Here is a 19,024-nt window from a genome sequence, read left to right as displayed (position 1 = left end):
TCCAGCTCCCTCTGCTCTTCCAGTTGGTATCACTCAGGGAAAAGCGGAGACTGGTTCCCCAAGAACCAGGGTTGGCAGGAGGTGGCTGCAGGGGCAGGAAGGCAGGGAGCTTGTGGGGTGTGAAGCTCCCTATTGGGGGCCTCTAGGATGATCAGAGGCCTTCCCTTTCCCCACTCCAGGCAAGACAAAGGAGAACAGGCCCCTGGGAGGTCTCCAAGACTAGGAAAGAACTGAAAGGGACCTCTGCCAGCCTCCTCAGTATCCTGTAGGTTGCTCCCCCTGCTCATCAAAGCAAACTTCACACCTATGGACACTGGCTTCCTTTCCCCATGCTGAAAGGCCACCATGTGCGTCCAGGTGGGGAGGCGAGTGTGCACGTGTGTACAACTGTGTGTCTAACACAAGGCCACTTGTAATAAATACCCACATAAAAAGAGAAGCCAAAGCAGTGGGCAGAGACAAAGGCAGGGAAAGAAGCAGGCCCTGCACAAAGGCCCCCTCACTGCCCACCCCAAGCTCAGCCTTGCCCTAGATCCAACTTAAGGACCTTCCTCAGAGGAAGGCTGTGGCACACTCAGAAGAGCCCACTGGAGAAAAGCTGATGTTCATGGGAAAGAGATGATGCCAAAGACAAATTAGCTGGGGCACAAGCAGTAGTCCTCCTCCCTGCTCTACAGGTCCCCCCAGGGCATGAGGGACGCGCGGGGGTGGGGGTGGGGTGATGCAGGGGATTTGGCCCAGGCCCTGGATTTGGACTTCCTAAGACCCAGACCAGAGGCTGCAGGAGGCACTCCAGCATACCCACCCCTCAGGGGCGCGCACGGCTCTGAGCAGAGGCCAGGGAACTGGGGCAGCAGCAGTGACCGCGCTCCAGGCCCTCTGCTTTTGGGAAGCCAAGAGCCAGGCCCAGGGCTGGGGACAGATCCAGAGCAGCTCTCTCCTCAGTCCAGCCCCAGGCCAGCGGTGGGGTGGGCGTGGGGGCAGGATGGCCAAGCCCTTCCTTCCCACCCCCCACCCTCAGCCTACCCTCCTGAGGTCAGGAGCCCAGTGGCAAGGACTGGGGGTGGGGGGCTCAGGGAGCTCAGCAACAGCATGGGATGAGTTGCTGGTAGAGTCTACTCTTAACTAGTTTCTGTGGTAACAGATCAGTGACTACGACTGGGTTGGAGAGCCCCAGGCTGGGGTGCCCAGCTGTCCGGATGGGACCACACAGCAGCTGTGTCCTAGGATCTGTCACCTGTACTCCGAGCAGAGCCCCCCAGGCACCCAGCTCCCCAGCTCCCCGGGCCAAGTTGCTTCAGTCCTGCTCCCTCCCCACTTCCCCTCTGAGGGCCTGGGAAGAGAAGGCTGAGGCTCAGGACAGAGGGCAGGGAGCTGGGCCACCTCATCAGCCAGAGCAGTAGCAGCAGCAGCAGCACAGGAAGGCAGGCAGGGCGGGGAAGTCAGGAGAACACAACAGCCACATCGCACGGGATTGCAGGGTACAAGGTGGGGAGGCAGGAACGGCACTGGAGCTGGCACCAGGCCAGACAGAGTGGCACATTCACCAGAGTGTCTCATCACTTGATCAAGTCCTAGTGCAGTGGGGGTAACCCCCTGCCCTGTGCCCAGCTCCCTGGGGTGGCCCTCCCTCCCCTGGCTCAGAGTCTCTGCACCCCCTTCCCCTAGGAGGCCTGGGGGTGGGTGTGGGGGGGGGGTCGGGCCTGGGCCTGGCTGGAATGTGTGGAGCTGGTGGGTGGGAGAGGGGGGGACGGGTCCCCCTCCCTGCCCCCACTGGGGGCCTCTGAGTGGCCTCCTCCTCAAGCCAGCTTGAGCGTGCTGACTGGGAAGGAGGGCATGGTGACCATGGTCACAGGGTTGAGCACTGTCTGGCCCACCAGCTGGGGGTGGTGCACCACCTGAGCCCCCACAGCTGGCTTCGCCATGACAGTGGCTGGGGGCCCCAGCCCAGCTGTGCCATTCACTTGCTGGTGTGAGAGGGTGTGGGCTATGTGGCTCACCGCCACAGGCTGGCTCACCGCCACGGGCTGCGGATACAGGGGCAGCTGGGAGCCAAGGTGGGCCACGTGGTTGAGGGTGGCAGGGTGCACGGTGATGTGGCCGATGGGGGGTGTGGCGGGGGCCAGCTGCACAGCAGGGCTGGGGGCCGAGGGGGCGATGTGGGCGATGTGCTTGCCACCTGGCCCCTGGAGAACGTGGTTCACAGTCTGGATGACTGAGGCGTGGGTGGTGGCCGTGTGGGCGATGACCGTGGAGCCCCCGCCAGCTGCTGCCACTAGATGGGCTGGAGCCGGCACCAGCGTCTGGGCAGGGGCAGCCGCTGGGGGAGGAGGGGCCGGCAGCGGTGTCTTCTGTGGTGGCGGTGGCTGCTGCCCAGGCAGGTGGACAGGAGACAGGGCCACAGGCTGGGGGTGGGGGTGTGGATGGGGAGGCAGAGGTGTGGGGGCAGCACTGGGCGGGGGCTTCGGCAGCTCCGGATGGGGGCGATGACTCAGTTTAGGTGGGCCCAGGCCAGCCTGGTCCTCCTCCATATCCTCGTCTATGTTGTCCTCACCCTCTGTGGGGGGACACAGGGACAGGGACAGGTTAGAAAGAGTTGGGAAACAAGAGGTTGGAGTAGTAAATGCCCCCAGCGTCCGGGGACAGGGAGCTGGGGGGCAAGGGCCTGGCGAGGGAGGGGCGGGAGGGTGCTCACCAGAGGCCGTGGAGGTGGAGGCCTGGTCGTCCTCGGGCTGGCCAGTCTGCCGGAGCACACGGTCGATCTCCAGCACGTCCATCCACTGGCTCAGCTCATGCTTGAGCTCTGTCAGCCGCTGCTGGGTAGCAATCTTCTCCCTCGCCAGCCGCTCCATCTCATGCTCGTATTCCTTTTCCTTCCTCTTCAGAGACTGGAGAACAAGGCAAGGGCCCGAAGCATACCCTGAGCAGGAGTTCTAAGGCCCCCAGTACTGCCGACCACTCCCCTGGGGCACCCTGCTCTCAAGGTCCCTCAGCCCCCAGTGGTAGGCCTGCAGGGAGGGGGGTGCTGGAGACCACAGCCGCCCCTGCTTTGTGGCCAGGCCCGGGGTGGGGGGAGGCATGTCCTGTGGACTGCAGACGCTCTAGCAGGCACCACGGACAGAAAGCACAGATGCAGGTCAGCTCCCCCCACCCCTGGATAAAAGCCCTCCCCTCCACCCTCCCTGCAGCCTCCTCCCTCCGGCCTGTGGGGGACAGAAGGGGAAACAGACTTCTCGGTGCTGCTCAAGGCACCACTCATACCACGCTGTTGGTCACCGAGCCACAAGCTACCCTCCTTGGAACTCATTCCTCAAAGAACCCCACACGATCGTGCCCTTCTCTTCACAGCATCATCCCCTAGTCTCCTCCACTTCAGTGTCCCTGAGCATGCCCCTGAGACTTTGTGGCACACCGACCCCTCCCCCCGCAATGGACCCCCTGCATTTCTTCCCATCCCGGCAGCTGCTGGCTCTGCCCCCTCCCCCGGCCCACAATGGTGCCTCCCTGGGCTGTCTCTCAACAACGTGGTTTCACGCCCGCAACCCTCTGGGCTCCTCTCCAGGCTGCTGACCGACCCCCAAATCCTGGAATGTGCCCCCCTCCTTCCACACCTGTAGCTGAGTTGCACTGACCAATGAACAATGGCTCCACAGCACCTCTCACAGTGAGCACTGCCGCCACCTCCACCACAGGGTCCGGGATGGCCCTGTCCCATGACCCGGAGGCACCCACCTCACTAAGAACACCAGTAGGGAACGCCCTTGGCCACGGGACCCCTAGCTGCTTCAGCCCCTCCAGGCGCACAGGCAGCTGGGGCCCCTTACACAGGCCATGCCTCCCCTATCAGAAGGATCCCCAGTTTCCCCTCACATGAGAGACTTCTCTGCACCTCCAAAAGGCCAGCCTGTGTCCTCTGCCTCAGCTGTGACCTCCTGACTCTGACGCTTTATTAAACGGACACCTCGAAGTCTCGCAGGCCTCCCCACTGCCAGCTTCTCCTTGGCCCAGGCATGCCAGGAATGCCGGGGCCACCAAACACGGCCACTCTTGCCCTACAGCATCCCGAAATCTGGGAACCCACTCTGCTCCTGAGCTCCTGGCTTCCAAGGCTTGCCGGCCACACAGGTGCCGAACCCACCGACCCTGCACACACCAAACTATCCAGCTAGTCTCGGTTTTCCTCTCTGAACCCTCTCACACACACAGACCCTTTCTCACCTCTCCGCCTCTTATCTGCTTGCGCTCCAAGCCCACACCTGAGCACTTAAGATGATCAGTACTTAATCACACACTAAAATCATCCCTAAAAACTTCCTGTTTTGTCTTTCCACCTCAATACACACTGTCCCTGTCCTCCACTGTGAGTAAAAGCCAAGACTACTCCATAATTAGCTTTTCTCCCTTGACCCTACCAGCAGCCAGGACAGAACTATGCATATCTTAGCCCCAGGGAAAGGATCTGTGAGGATGTGAGCCTGTGGATTCCCACCTCTATCCCGTCCCTCTCCTTTATCACAGGAGAATCGGTCACCCATCACACCGAGTTTCCCTTGACTCCATTTACTACGAGCGGAGCAGCCTTCCAGGATGTTCAGTTGCCCCTCCTGGGTATGGCAAGATCCTCGACTTCACCCACTCCCTCCAGTAACTCTAAACTCTTTGTATTTCTGACCTCGCCACTCAAAGACGCCTCCAACCGCTCCTGCTGCAGCACGTGACCCACACAGAACCTCACGCTGTTCTGGCCTGAGACCTGGTAGCTTTACAGTTCTGCCAGCAGTCCTGGGCCACACACAGCCTCCTCCGCATCCTGGCTTTTGAGATTTAACCTGCTTCTCTCCACAGTTCTGCCGGAAAGTCCCTCCCTTACACACACACACACACACACACAGGAACACACACAACTGGCTTCTCACCCGGCTCTACCCTGAGAGGCCTGTGCTGGACTTGACATCAGATGAGGCCATACCAATGATGGGGCCTGTGGTGAGTCCGCTCTCACCTGAACCTGGCTGCTGGGGGCTGGAAGTGGCTGTCCTAAACTTTACAAAGGGAGAGCAGATTTCTGGCTCTGGGAGTAACTCAGAGGTCAAGACCTCTTTTTCTTAACTAGCCCAGTTCTCCACAAGCCTAGAGGCCCCTGGAAAGTTTCCCCAGATTCTAGCTTTGTCCACACTGCTTCATTTTAAACACATTTCCTAAGACTGCCTGGATGCATAGTTTGGTACCTGCCTACTCCTACTTCACAGTGGCTTGCTTCAAATCCCATAAGCACCTCCAAGCCACCCTGAGTTGGCCAGGGGTGACAGCCTGCCCACTTCAGCACACACCCAGAGCCTTGAGTCTACACAGCTAATGTGGTCTCTCTACTATTTCACTCCCAGCTAGTGCCCTGCTGTCCCCATCTCTCCATGGCAACCCTCGTGACCACCTTTAACTTCCAAAACTGCATTCTGCTCCCCAGTGCTGGAGAAACTTCGGAGAAGGCATTGGGCCTTCTGCCCTCTGCTTTGCCTAGGTCATCCTGAAACCTTCAGGTCCCAGCTTGAATGCCCCTTCCTCAGCTACAACTTCCCTCACTCCCTAGAACAGATTGTGACCCCTGTCCCTATTACATCCTCATGGCACAATCCTTTGTTTGTTTCTATTCTGCCACCAACACCAAACACGTGACTAAAGTATGAAGACAGAGACCCACACTTTTTTCTTTGCTCCCTGCTTTATTCTCAGAATCAGACAGCGCTGTCCAAAGCACCTAAATGAATAAACAAATGAGTGAGGTTAAGGATTTAGAAGGCCTTGTAAGTTTTCTATTTCTGCCTCCGTTGCCAGCCCCGGTACAAGTATCTCTTAAGAATAGCCTGGGTACACCTCGCTGCCTACTCAGCCTAGGCCCATGTCTGCTACCTGTCTATAAAGTGGAATGTGCTATTCCATCCTTCCCATGTCTTAGTAATTGCGATTAAGGTGGTACTTAGAGCGCGAATCCTCCTAACATCCCCAAGAGAAAGATACTATTTTTTTTCTTATTTAGCAAAATGGCAGTACAGAAGAAACTGATATTCACAGAAAACGTCACAGCATTTGGACAAGGATTTGCTCCTAGGTCATGTGACTGTGAATGACTGAAGAACCCATAATATTCTCAAGACCAAGTTCTACAAAGACATGTCGGAAGTAGGCCTCTTGGGGACCCTCCAATCCCCGGTCCTCGGGCCCCTCCTCCTCCTCCTCCGAGGTCAGGCCGGCCGAAATCGAGGCCCCGCCCCTCCTGGAGCACGCGCGCACCCACGCGGACTCGGCTTTGCAGCGTCACTCTGGGCCCGCGGCACCCCACCGATCGGCGCGCGGAAGCCCCGCCCCCACCCCGGCCCTGCCAATCCCCGAGCCCGGCTCCACCCCTCTCGGGTGCCGGGAAGCTGTCTGGAGGCGCGCCAGCCACGCCCCCTCGCCTGCAGGGCGGGCGGAAGGGCGCGCGTTCGCGGGAGGCCGGGAGGGAGCCGCCGGCTCGGAGCAGTGGCGTAATAGCGCCTCCGCCCCCGCGAACGAGTCAGGCTCCGGTTACCTCAGGGCTGTGACCCCGCAGTCTTGGCGGGGGGGACGGGGGGGTTGGGGCCACGCCTCTGGCTCATAGTTCGGTCGGACCCCTGACTACGGGACCTTTGACGCTGCCCAGCTCCCCCTCACCCCCGCCCCCAGGTGCCCGAGTGCGCCGGCAGGGGGACCCCAAGCTGCCCCCGCCCCCACCCCGCGCGGGCAGGGAGCTCTAAGTCCCTCCCACTCCCCAACGGCTCGGTTCCGACTCCATCTCCGCGGCAGCCGAGCGTGGCTACCCGCCCCACCCCCACAGCCTCCTTCCCGGCACGCGGAACCCTCGGCCAGTTTCCAAGGAAACCGAAACACGGGCCGTCATGGCAACTGTCTTATCTGGCGGGAGCCCCCCGCCCGCCCCGTACAGCGGAGGGAAGCCAGTGCCCAAAGGGGATTGGGGCACACGGCCAGGAGGGCCCCCTGAAAAGAGGCTTTTAAAAACCCAAGCAGGAGGAGAGCGTAATTTTTTAAAGGTTCGGTGACCCTAGGACTGCTTTGGTCACCCAGACCACCACATTTCCCCAGCCTCCAGGTTTAACCCCCCAAATCCAGTCGTAGCACCTCAACGCTCTCACTGAAGGATCGTAATCATTCTGGGGTCAGAGTCGGGGGGGGGGGGCTCAGCGGCGCGCCACCGTTCGCAAGCAGCCACGCCCAGGGGACTCCCCACCCCTCCACGAGCGACAGACTCCCGGGCCGAGACCGGGTTCCCGCCCAGGCACTGCGGGCGGGGTGGAGGCGCCGGGGCCGCTCCACGCCCTTCTCACCGCGGGCACACTAACCGCGCCGGACGCTAACGCGGACCCCAGCGCTTGGTCTCAAAACTGAGCTGCGGGGTTGGTGCAGATGGTGGGGGTCCGTGGGGGTCCGTGGGGAGGCCCCGCAGGGGTAGGGGGAGAGGGGAACGCCGCGGCCGCCCTCCCCCGCGCACGCGCGCCGGTTCCCCCGCCCCCTTGCGGGCGGGGAGCCCCGCTGACGTCAGCCGAGCCATGTGCTCACCGCCCGCGTGGAGGCGGGCGGGGGAGCCTGAGAGGGAGCGAGGGCGGGGCAGGGCGGGGCGGGGCCGCGGCTAGGGGAAGAGGGAGGGCGGGAGTGGGGAGGAAGCTGGCGCCGCGGCCACAGCCCGCCCTCCTCTCGGCGGTGCTTCCCTCCCCCATACCTGGATGTACCGCAGCGCCGTCCGCAGCACACTCAGATTCGACGTCTTCTTGTCGTCCACGTTGGGGATGTTGCGCTTTAGGGTCTCAAAGCATTCCTTCAGATGTGCCCTCCTGGGGAGAGGGAGTGGCGCTGGTTAGCCAGCACCTGGGGGATGGGGGTGGAAAGGAAGGCCCCAGGAGCGCTTAGGGGACCAAGGGTGGGAGCAGTCCCCACAGGGGGCGGGTCGGGCCCAGAGATACACACGCAAGCACACACACCTGTTCTTCTCCAATTTGTTGTGTACTTCTCTGGTTCCGATCCTGAAACCCAGACAGACAGGAAGGAGGTTCAGGGAGGACCCAATTCGGTGGCCTTCCTGCCCCCTGCCCCCACTCCCCAAATGCCACAGGTGGTTTTCTTCCCAGATTCTCCGTACAAAGTTGCCATGGGAGACGTTCACCCTGCACTGAGGCGGATATACCCCCTGGAAGGCACATGTATGCTCATAATTCACAATCCCTTTAACCCTCCATCCTGCTCTTGTCCACCTGTGAGGAGACAAGAGGGTCTCCTGGGGCTCACAGAAATAGCCAATAGGCCCCAACCCTCACCCAAGAGATCTCCAATCCAATACTCTGTCAAAAGGCCTGGCAATGCCATCGGCCCACCCTTGAGGGTGTCAGGGAACAAAGAAGCCTGAAAACAACAGAGGCCCATGACCATTCCCCACTCCCTGGGTGGGGATAGACACAGGCATAGTGAGAACTGTCCAAATACAGCAGGGTACTTCTCAGCTGGGGAGGTAGGATAACGCTTTGAAGGATGAGTTTAGGAGGCGGGGATATCTTCTCCTGCACACACTACCCAGAATGTGGGCAATTCTCCATCCCACCAGTCCCGTCTTGGCTACACCTCACTCACCCCCCAGGCCTCTTCTTCTGTTCGCTGGATTTGACTTCTTCCGCTGGTGCCAACTTCAGGGTCCCAAGAGTGGGTGGGGGTGGCTGCTGGGGGGCCAGCTGGGGCTGAACTCCAGGGTGAGGTGCTATGGTCAGGATGGGTGTGGGGAGGGGCTGCAAAGGCTTGGGGCTGCCAGTGGGCGCAAGGGTGGTCTTGGAGTCTGGCAGCAGGGGAGTGGGATTGGGCACCTGTGGCCTAGTGGGCAAGGGAGCAGACTCCTTAATGCTGAGTCCAGGGGTGCTAACCAGGGCTGCCTGGCGAGGTGCCAGAGGCAAAGGCTGGGCTGCAGGTGGCAGTGGTGGGGGTGGGGGCAGGGGCTGAGGAGAGTTGGTCACTACTGGAATAGGAATGACAGTCAGTGGGGTGGGGGTGGCAAGTGGGGGTGGGGGTGCTGGAGGGGGTGCTGGGGGGGACAGAGGTAGGGGTGGTGCTTCAATGCGGGGCTCCTCCACGGGCAGGGCATGGGCCAGCCTGGCCAGGCTGCTGGCCTTCTTCTGCTCCTGCTCCCTCTCCCGCTCCAAGCGAAGCCGCTCCTGCTCCTCTACGCAGAGAGAACACAAGGGGTTTCTCAGTAGGCCAACATTCCTGGGCTTTGGCTTCTGAAGTCTTCCATCCACAAAGCATCCTCTGACCCTGTCCCAGTCAGTGCTCAGGGACATGCCTGCTCAGCCTGAGACACCACAAATGCCCATCCACACCCAGCCAGGCACGGGGGCTAAGTGCTGGGGGCATGGCAGTGAACAGTGAAAAGAGGCCTGGTCTCTGCCTTTGGGGAGCCCAAGACCTAGGGGATGAGAGGAAGGACAAGTAACAGAATAATCCATGCTAGGAGAGGAGAAGGGTGGTAGAAGGACAGAGCAGGAGCTGTCAGATGGGATGCTGGAGGCCTGGCCACCTGAAGGTTAAGGAGTTAGTGGGGCAGGGAAATACAGGAACAACAAGGCTGAGGTGATAGGTATGGTGGGCAGAGAGAGGCCAGTCAGCGAAAGACCTTACAAGCCACCACAAGAGAATGTAGGAGAGGCCAAAAGAGCACAGCTTTTGGGGAAGGTCTTCAACAGTATTTACCAAGCACCTTCCAGAAGTCAGGCAGCATCTTCATTTCAAGATGAAATAAATGAGCTCAGAGAAGTAAAGTGATTTGTTGAGGGTCACGGAGCAAGTAACAGGACCAGACCCAGCCAGGAATTCTGACACCTGGCGGATGCCCTGCTGTGTTAGCACATGCTCACTAGATGTCTGTGTACACACACACACACACACACACACACACACACACCCACACACACACACCCCCGTCTGAATCCTCATGGAAGTCCATGCCACAGGCAGGGCAGGGACATCACCTTCAGTTCACATATGAGGACATCAGGCCCAGGAGTCCCAGGCCAGGTCCCAGTGTCTGGTTTCCTCAGAGACCACACAAAACCCATTCAGTCCTTCTCTGCCTTTTGTGGTGCTAGAACTCATGGGTCCCAAATCCCTCCCCCTGGCCATTCCCACCACCAGCAGCAGAAAGGGAAGAAAGGGAAAGGGAAGGAAAAGGGAAGAGGCAGGCAGAAAGGAAAAGAAAGCAGCCCCACACAGGTCCCTTCAGCATCCCCACGCCAGCCCTGCTTCAAGGTGAGGCCCGCTCAAGGGGCTGGCTGCCACCAGGGGAAGGGGAGGGCCCTTCCTGAGCCACAAGTACCTCCCCACCTCCACCCTGCCCCGGGGCTGGCCAGGCCCCACCAATCCGGTTCCCTGGCTACAGGGCTGGGCAGGGTCCCTAGGGAGCAGCAGTAGCCCCCCAGGCCAGGGTGCAGGCTGGTCAACCAGCCCTTCTGCGGTTGGGGACTGGCCACACTGCAGACTAATTGGGCTGACAGCAGGAGCAGGAAGACACGCCCCAAACATACCACGCCACAAGGGGTGGGGCTGGAGGACCAGGTAAGCTAAGAGCCCCCTACAGAGGAGGGCATCAACCCCTCCTATGGTCTCTGGGGCTGAGGGCCCTCAGGCCAACCAACAAAGTGGGCACAAACCAGGCCTGCTCCAAGCTCCTCCCTCCCGCAAGGGAGAAGAGGCCTGAGGAGGAAGTAGAGCAGGGTTGAGAGAGGGGAAGCACTCAGCGGTCTCCCAGCAGCACAGGCCTCTTCCGTAGCTCCCCTGCCCTTTAGAAAGGGGAGCTGCCAGGCCTGCTCCAATGAGGGCTCTCCCAGGCCTTTCCGGCTGGCACTGGCTTCTGTTACAGCCCCAGAGAAAACCAGCTCTCTGCATTCCAGCTTCCCAGGGACCACACTAGCAGAGAAGTCTGTGGAGAGTTCCACCTACTAGCTACCTAGTCCATCCCCCACACTGCTCCCCACCTCCCCCCACCCCATCCCCTTCCTCTGAGCTCCAGGGCCCAACACAGCCCACCTTCATTCCTTTGGGCCACGACCCAAATTCCTTCATTGGCTTTGGGACCAGGGTTCCACTCTCCCATTAGCAGTGCGACAGAGAGGGCCCCAAGCCCCAAAGACAGGTGCCCTGGTAACCTAGACTGAAAGTAAACCTCATATTCCCCATATTTTAAAGCAACTCCACAGTTCATCCAGGAGATGGCAACCTCCTTCTCACCTACCCTCTCTCTTCCAGGGTCAGGCAGGTATGCCTCTCGGGTGCCAGGAGGGACCCAGGTGAATGGCCAAGCTGTATCACACCTGGATCAGCATGGAAAGTCTTGACTGGTGGTGAAGAGGGGGTGTCCTGGGCCAGATTCAGCCCATCAAAGCTTCCTGCCTCCTCCCCACCCAGCAGCGACCCTCTTCCTATGCCCTGGGGAGGGGGAAACAAAAGGGGGGAAGCAAACTGGCAGTCACTCAGGGACTCCCTCAGGAACAAAACAGATTCAGTCTCTGTGAAATAACACTGTGCTGCACCCAGGGGTGCACTCCCTCTCCCATTCCCAAACATGCACACGAGGGGGCCCCAGAGAATTCAGCATGACACATCTGGGGTGATTCAGGGGCCACAATCAACATTAGGTAGCCTCCGGTGTTCAGGGGGAGTTCTCCCCTTCTTCAGGCCAACAGGGAACTTGTGGATACGGCAGTCCCTCACCCCATGCCTGCCATGTGACTAGGTCAGGTAGAAGAGGGTCTGTCCCATTTAAGCCACCTCCATGAATGATGGAAATGACTTCTTCTTCAATGCTGCTGACCACTTCTTCCCTCTCCCACATGCACGTGTGCACACATCCTCCCACACATCCACCCTTGAAATTGAAATGGGGCATGGACAAGAGAATCCCTGTTCAGAGCTGCTCATCAGGTCAGCAGGTCCACACACGACCTCTTCTCTCCCACCATCCCCACCCCAAGTCAGAGGACAGAATCTCAAGGAGGGGGAAGATATGAATTTGAGATTTAAGGGCTGTGGCTAGGTCTAGCCATGTGTGCATGTAGGCTTTTGGACTCCATCTGGCTTTGCACCACCCATTTCCTAAGAACTCCTGGCCCCAACAAGAAGGAACTGTGACCAGTCAGTTAAACAGGGCCTCTACTCAGCTCCCTGCCCCCCAGTTCTGACCACCTGGGGGAGGGGCAGGGCTCTGCACTTCTTAGGAGGGAACCATTCCCAGGCTCCTTCACAGTGTTGCACACATCATCGCTGTCCTTCTTACTGCCAGCTCTGGACTTAGTATTTTGGAAAAGGTGGGGGAGATGGCAGTGGGGGCGGGGCGGGCTTCTCCCCTTCCCCATAAAACCAATCAGCCTGAGGGCAAACTGAAGGTGAAGTGAGTGCTCCCTTGGGGAAAAAGCAGGGTCAATCCTGTTCACCTCTAGCACAGTGCCTGAGAGGACACAATAGGTACCCCTCAAATGCACTGTGTTGATGGTGGCAGCAGGTGACTCAAGTCTCTCCAGTTCTTGTCCACGCACCCCCCTCCCCTCGCGCATTCGCTGCGTCCGCAAACGGGGCATTCTCGGTCACAACCAGCACTGCCCAGGGCCTGACCCTGCTGGGGACCCCGGAGATAAGGAGGAGGGGCACGCGGGCTGAGGTTTCGGCCCATCAATCTCGCAAAATCCAAGCATCTCACTCTAACAGATCTCGAGTGACTCCTGACCTTGAGAGGCCGGTCGACCTACTAGGCCGGGCGGACCCGCCGCTCCCCCGCCCCTGGCCCGCTGCCGCTCCCCCCACCCAACCCCCTCCGCCGCCGCGGCAAAAGCTGCAGGGCGCGCGCGCACACACAACACACACTACTACCTCCTGCATGACTCATCATTGAAGCAACAATAGGCAGAGAGAAAGGAAAGGAGGGCGAAGCACTCTCTTCACCACAACGAACCCGTCAGGAGGAGGGGAGGGGAGGCTGGAAGGGACAGGAGTCCCCGGATATCGTACACACACCGATCCAGGGCCTCGGGCCTCACAATGGTCGAAAAACGGAGGTCTTTCCCTCCAACCCCTAATCCTGCAACACCATGAAGCTGGGGACCACCGACAGGGCGGGTGGGACTGGAAGCATCCGAAATCCTCCTTTCCTAACGGAGGGAACGCCAAAGTTTGCCCCTTCTCCGCCTGGCTCATTCCACAATGTGGCTAGGGGTACTGCCAGGAGGTCCTGGTGAGAACGTTCCTCCAAACGTCAATGGGAGTATGTGAGCTCTAAATGTCTTGTCACCCTGCGATTCAGAGGGCTTCCCTCGCCCCAGGATCAAAAACAGGGAGGTTGGGGCGAGAACCGACAGGTGAGCTCCGCGGCTCCTCCTCCCAGTACACAGGCTCTCCCCGGGAGGTGCCCGGCGGCCAGAGCCAGGGCCCAACCCCGCGCAAGGCCACTCGCCAGCCCCGCCCTGGCCCCGCCCCCGGCCGGGCGCGAGGCAGCTGGGAGGGGCCGGGCCGCACAGTCCCCAGCGGGAGTGTCCCCCGTGCACGTGGTCGGAGGCGGAGCCAGTCCACGTCACCGCCCGGTGTAACCAACGGGTTTGGAACGCAGGCACACGCAACATTCCAGCCGAGAGCGGGTTTGGAACGCGCAGACACGCCACATTCCACACCGGCTAAAGTGGGGCGCAGCAAGGGGGGCCCGGGGACTGCCCCCAGCGACCTGCGGACCGTTTCGCAGACACCCAATCCGCCCAGCTCTCACCCAAATCCCTGAAGCGCGACCCAGCCCAGCCTTGGGAGGCGGGGTCAGGCGGGGCTGGCCAGGATCATAAGACACGCGATGTCATTTCATTCTGCAAAGGCCGCCTCCGCCCCAAGCGGCGCGTAGATCGGCCGGGAGCGCCCCCCGCACCCTCCCCACAGGGCCAGGGAAGCCGGGGAGCTGCTCCGCGTAGAGTAATTCCCACCCCCCACTCTGTTACACACACGCCCACTCGTGTGCACTATACACTCGCCCGTGTACACGTCCGTTCATCCGCTCTCCTCGAGGCTCGCATCACACATCCCCCGTGCACAAACGCACGCACACGCGGGTCTGCCACCCCCACGCAACACCATTCCGCACCCCACCCCCCACCGACTCACACATCCTCAGCGCTACCGAGGGCGCCGCTGGCCCACACGAAAGGTGCACACGGGGTGGCAGGCAGCTGAGGTGGCGCCCACAGGAGCCGAGTCCCTCACTGCATGTTAATGAATTCATTAATTAATTTTACTGCCCCCAACACTTCTCCCCGGGCGGCGGCTCTTGTGCGGAACCTTGAGCTGCCCCGCTTCGTGGGCCGCCCAGGAAGGCGTTCTGCGCGCGGTTTCGCGTGGGTTCGGAGATCAGGGTCGCTCGTCTCCCCTTCCCCGGTGCCCCAGGGGCCCAGCCCGGCCGCTCACCACGTGCTCTCTGTTGTTGCTGCGCTTGCCATTCCAGGAAGCGGGCCGCCTCCAGTAGCGTCTCTATGCTCATCGCGCCGAGAGCTGCCGGGGGCGCGCCGGGGCCGAGACTGCGGCCCGCGAGCCGGGCACAGGTCAGGCTGGCGGGCAGGCAGGAGGGAGGGATCACCTCCGGGGGGCGACAGGGCTGGGCGGCGCAGCGCACTCCGCAAGGAAGAACGGGAGAGCACGGAGAGAAAAAATTAATGTTTCCCAAAATATTTGCAAAATATAATTTGCAAATTTAAAAAATTTTGGTGCAAAAAAACAAAAGGCGGCACTGCCTCCCTCCTTCCCCTCCCTCTCTTTTTCCCCCTCTGACGCCTCCCGCCCCGCGGCCCCCGGGAGTCCCGCCGACAAGAAAAGGCTTTGCAACAAGATGGCGAGGAGGCACCGACACACACAACAAGGGAAGGAGCCGCGCTGCCCCCGGCCGCCGCCCCCGCTACTACACCGGGGCCGCAGCCAAAGCCCGGACCGGAGCCCCCGCCCGCAGGGCCGCGGCGTCTCAGGAAGGGAGGGGCGGGGTCCCGAGCGGGCTGGCCCCGCCCACTATAGACGGCGCGCGCACACGTGGCCTGGGTGGGGGTAGGAGAATATTCCGCCCCGCTCGCGCCCTGCATTTCCGCTTTCTCGCCTCGCCCCGCCCCGATGGCAAGCCGCAAATTGAGCAAGGGCTGCGCGTTGCGGTCATTCACAACGAAGTGTGTCCTGCTGGAGGAAAAGAGGGGTGGAAAATTTAAGACTTAAGTTAACTCAAATAAGGATATTCCAGGTCAGGGAAACCTTAGGATGGTAGAGACTGGCCTGACCCCTGGGTCTCCGCTCCCTACCCACACGTGACCTAATTCCTGCAACCACCCCGGCTGTCGCAATTCCCCCGGGATCCGCCCGTGGGCGGAGCTGACGGCAGGAGGCTGCCAGAGACCAGCGGAGGGAGCGGAGTGTTAATCCGGTGCCGCGTTTTGCCTCCGTTCCTCCCCCCGCAGTGCGTTCGCATCCTATTAGACGACGTCACCGGGCCACGGGCCAATGGGCGGGCAGGACAACACAGCATGGAGCAGCTCCACATGGACACCCCGCGCCGCCAGCCTTCTGTTTAAAGGGCCAGTGTCTAACACGGTCACATTCTTGGGTGCGGATGGGTCCACTCTAAGAGCGGAGGGTGGGACGCCGAGAGGAAAATTCTGCAGTTGTGCCGTGGCCTACCCTTTACTTTTCAACACCCTTCCTTCCAAACCAAGTCTCTCTGTTTTCTACCCCCAAATTCTTGTCTTTGTCCACGCCTGTCTAATGTGGATGCCCCACAGGCCACCCTTTGCTACGGGGCCGGAGCGGGGCCAGTTAACGCAGGGCGTCCGCGGCCAAGACCAAGGGGGCGGGGCCCAAATCGGGAACAACAACGTGGAGGACGGAAGCCTGGCCCTGCCAGCCGCTACGCGACTGAGGCCGCGGGCGGGGCGCGGGGTCGGGACGCTCTGCCTGGTCTCCACCGCGCTCGCCAAGAGGGCGGGACCCCGGGCTGACGCTCGCTGCCGCCGCTACTTGCGCTAGTGTTTGGGGCTGCCTGCGGTACGATCATAAAGTTAGACCTTTGTCAGCGTACCCAAGTAGTCTCATTTTGCAGATAAGGAAACTGAGGGCCAGACACGAGAGAGGACTTGTCTGAAGTCAGTCGGTATTCCAACTGCTGCATGCCCTGGAGGAAGGAGTATTTATCCTTGACCCCGTCGACGACTCTTCTGAAGGCAGTTCTGGGGCGGGGCAGGGCAGAGCAGGGCAGGGCACCCAATTCGAAAAAAATCATGGAGGAATATCAAACAGCCTGCACGGGAAGTTGTCTGCCCACTTAATATACTGTAGTCTGGGTCTCCAAAATCTTCACCTAAAACTCTGCTGTTCTGCTTCTTTGGCACAGGCCACACAAGCCCCACTGGTAGAGTTGGTAGTGACACAAAGGCCGGCTGAAGGCACTTTGGTAGCACCCTAACACATGTACAGCTCTGCGGGCCCAATGCCAGCAGTCCTTTGGCCCCTGCGTCCTAGCCTCAAATTCCTTTTTTGCTACCAGTTCACAATGGGACAATGCCAGCTGGGTTCAGAATCCTGCAGCCTGGGCTTCACCATCAAAGCTACAAAGCAAAACTTAATGAGGACAGCTGAGTGGCAGGCCACCCTGCCAACCCATCTCTTCCGATCCCATCCCATCCCATCCCCACTGTGCCCTTGGAGGGCTATGTTCCTATTTTGGGGTCTAGCTTAGAGGCACAGAAAGCCAGTACAAATGCATGCCTGCTGGCTTTGCTCCCTTCCTTTGAGGGCATAACGCATACCAAGGAAAGAAAATCTGCACGGATCTTGGAAATCAAGAACCTAGTGAACAGAAGGAAGGGGACTGTTTGCCAGCAGCAGTCTACGGAAGGATCTGATCTTTACACATTTGATGCCCCAGCATCTGTAACTGAGCAGAGGCCATTACACACGTCCAGGTGCCACTAGCTTGGCTTATGATGGAGCTGGAAAGGAAGGTGGGGGAGAGGGTGGGAACAACGGAGCCCAGGTGCCCTGGGATGAATGCCCTTCTCCTGGGAGGGCAAGATCTGTGCTGGTCCTTACATTGCTTCCTTTTAGGTATCTGCCACCTGCAACTAGCATGGCTGGCCTGGCCCAGCCATGTTTCTTTGCACAACCAAAGAAAATGAGAAGTTTGAAGGCAATACACAGGTGTGTATGCTGGGGTGGGGCACTAAACTGTATATACGTAACAGTGACCTGCAACAACGTTGACCAAATTTTCATTTTATTTGGGGTCTGCACTGTACTATTCTGTCCAGTGGCCCAAGATGCTCAGAGAACTCCATTCAGCTCTATCTTCTGCCGTCCTCAAGTGGTCATAGCACTCATATAGTCCTGAAGTCTTTTATAAGGCCCAAGGCCAATTTTTGACTTCTTGCCGGGTACCAGCTCTATTCCATTAAGTAGGCACCCCTCTGAAAAGGAGGATTCTGAAGACACCTTTTCCTTCACGGGTGGGTAAGCACAAGATAAAGGTGGGGTGAACAGAGTCAAATGCCAGTCTCTCCCTTGCCCCCAATACCCCATCTGCTCCAGAGCTTAGTGGAGATGCTTGCTATTTAAAACAAACAGCCTTACTGGCTTCACATGATCATCTGTTTATTTGGGTCATGTGGGGACAGCAGCCAGGGGATGTTAGGCAAAAGCAAGGGTTTAGAAAGGAGGCTTTTTTCCTGAGCCGTTGTTGCCTACAGGAGCCTGAAAATGGCTAAACAAAATATATCAGCCAGGGTTTCCCCAGCTGGGGAAGCGACACAGTTGAGGTACGAGATACCTACAAGGGGGGTATAAAAGGAGAGGGGAATGAATAGGAGAGCCGTTTAACATTTTAGCCCCAGCTCCCTGCCCCAAAGGGATGGAACTGGGGTAGAAGCTGGCAACTGTATTCATTCAAAGCAAAGTGAAAAGAAGCCTTCTGATGTTTCAGCATAAAGGTGCACTTGGGGAATGATCCAAAGCCCAGCCATCTCCAAAAAGTTGTTCCTAAAGTTCTATTATGGCTTCTAGGTGCTTAGTACCTTTAGGGCAGGGGGACACCTAGGCCACCCATCACTGTGTACTTTCTCATGAAAGGATTTCTATTTTTAGTCTTCCTCCTCAAGTCTGTGCATCCCAATGCCCAGTTCAAATCCCTCAATTTTTTAATATGCCAAGCTAGAGATATTCTCTTAATGAGGCTGTCTTCCACTCTCCACCCCACCCCACTCCCTCAAACAAAGCATTGCATACATACATACATACATACATACATACAAATGCAACTCCAAGACGTATGAAGCTCAGTTTCCTGACCCCTAAGATGCATACATAATGAGATGGCAGAAAGGAAGTAAAGCCAAAGTACAGGTATTTGCATTAGATCCCAGAAGATGTCCTAACTGTTCAGGACCAACTTCTCAAATTCTGCAAGTGGTTTTAAGGAGCTTTTCACGTATCATAATTAAGACCAAAAAGGGAGAAAGAAAGCCAGCCAGGACGAAGAAGGGACAGAAAACTAGTAGTAAACCCAGGGCCACAGCATGACATTCCTTTAACAAATATTTATTGTGTGCCCCACATGTGCTAGGTAGCCTTGTAGCCAAGGCGAGGTGACCTTTGGTAAGCCAGGGTGGGGTAAGAGGTCACAAAGCAGGACTCCACTCCACAGTAATACCTGGAAAAGGTTAGCTTTGCTCTCTACCACCACCACAATGGACACAGCATAGAGATCCTACAACCACACAAAGACCCATAAGCATGCTGATGTACTCATTTAGTTTAGGTTCCCAGAGCATCGTATTTCCTAAGAAGGGATAAGAAGAAATTAAGTGGCCCATACATGATTTCTGACAAGCCCAGTCTGAATGATGAGCAGGTTTGTGAATGGCTCTGATAGAGGTGTATCACATATGGTATTCATCCAGCCATCAGTGAG

At 58.8% G+C, this 19,024-nt stretch overlaps 1 protein-coding gene across 2 annotated transcripts; it reads right to left on the bottom strand.

Moving 5' to 3' along the window:
* Positions 1 to 1,676: 1,676 nt before the first annotated feature.
* LOC111151726 (MAX network transcriptional repressor) lies at positions 1,677 to 14,777 on the bottom strand. 2 transcript variants are annotated; one of them, XM_022509890.1, is made up of 6 exons: positions 14,497 to 14,777; positions 8,653 to 9,232; positions 8,010 to 8,051; positions 7,751 to 7,862; positions 2,696 to 2,888; positions 1,677 to 2,557 (listed from the first exon to the last, which is right to left on the bottom strand). In XM_022509890.1, exons 1-6 carry the CDS (start codon positions 14,567 to 14,569, stop codon positions 1,800 to 1,802), a joined length of 1,758 nt encoding a protein of 585 aa, XP_022365598.1. In that variant the 5' UTR covers positions 14,570 to 14,777; the 3' UTR covers positions 1,677 to 1,799. The 2 variants fall into 2 exon arrangements, with proteins under 2 accessions (XP_022365598.1, XP_022365597.1); XM_022509889.1 differs by lacking the exon at positions 14,497 to 14,777 and having other exon boundaries at positions 8,653 to 9,896.
* Between the last annotated feature and the right edge of the window lie 4,247 nt (positions 14,778 to 19,024).

This window comes from Enhydra lutris, unplaced genomic scaffold (assembly GCF_002288905.1).
Source record: "Enhydra lutris kenyoni isolate GAN:26980312 unplaced genomic scaffold, ASM228890v2 scaffoldscaffold26, whole genome shotgun sequence".
In the NCBI taxonomy this organism is placed as follows: Eukaryota; Metazoa; Chordata; class Mammalia; order Carnivora; family Mustelidae; genus Enhydra; species Enhydra lutris.
The sequence above is the reverse complement of the archived record's forward strand: the minus strand, read 5'-3'. Positions and strand labels throughout refer to the sequence as shown.

Coding starts and splice junctions, on each gene's coding strand:
- LOC111151726 (XM_022509889.1), bottom strand. CDS start 9,350: ATGTCCCTGAGCACTGACTGGGACAGGGTCAGAGGATGCTTTGTGGAT. Junction 7,863..8,009: donor AACAAATTGGAGAAGAACAG/GTGTGTGTGCTT, acceptor CCCTCTCCCCAG/GAGGGCACATCTGAAGGAAT. Junction 2,889..7,750: donor CGGCGCTGCGGTACATCCAG/GTATGGGGGAGG, acceptor CTTGTTCTCCAG/TCTCTGAAGAGGAAGGAAAA.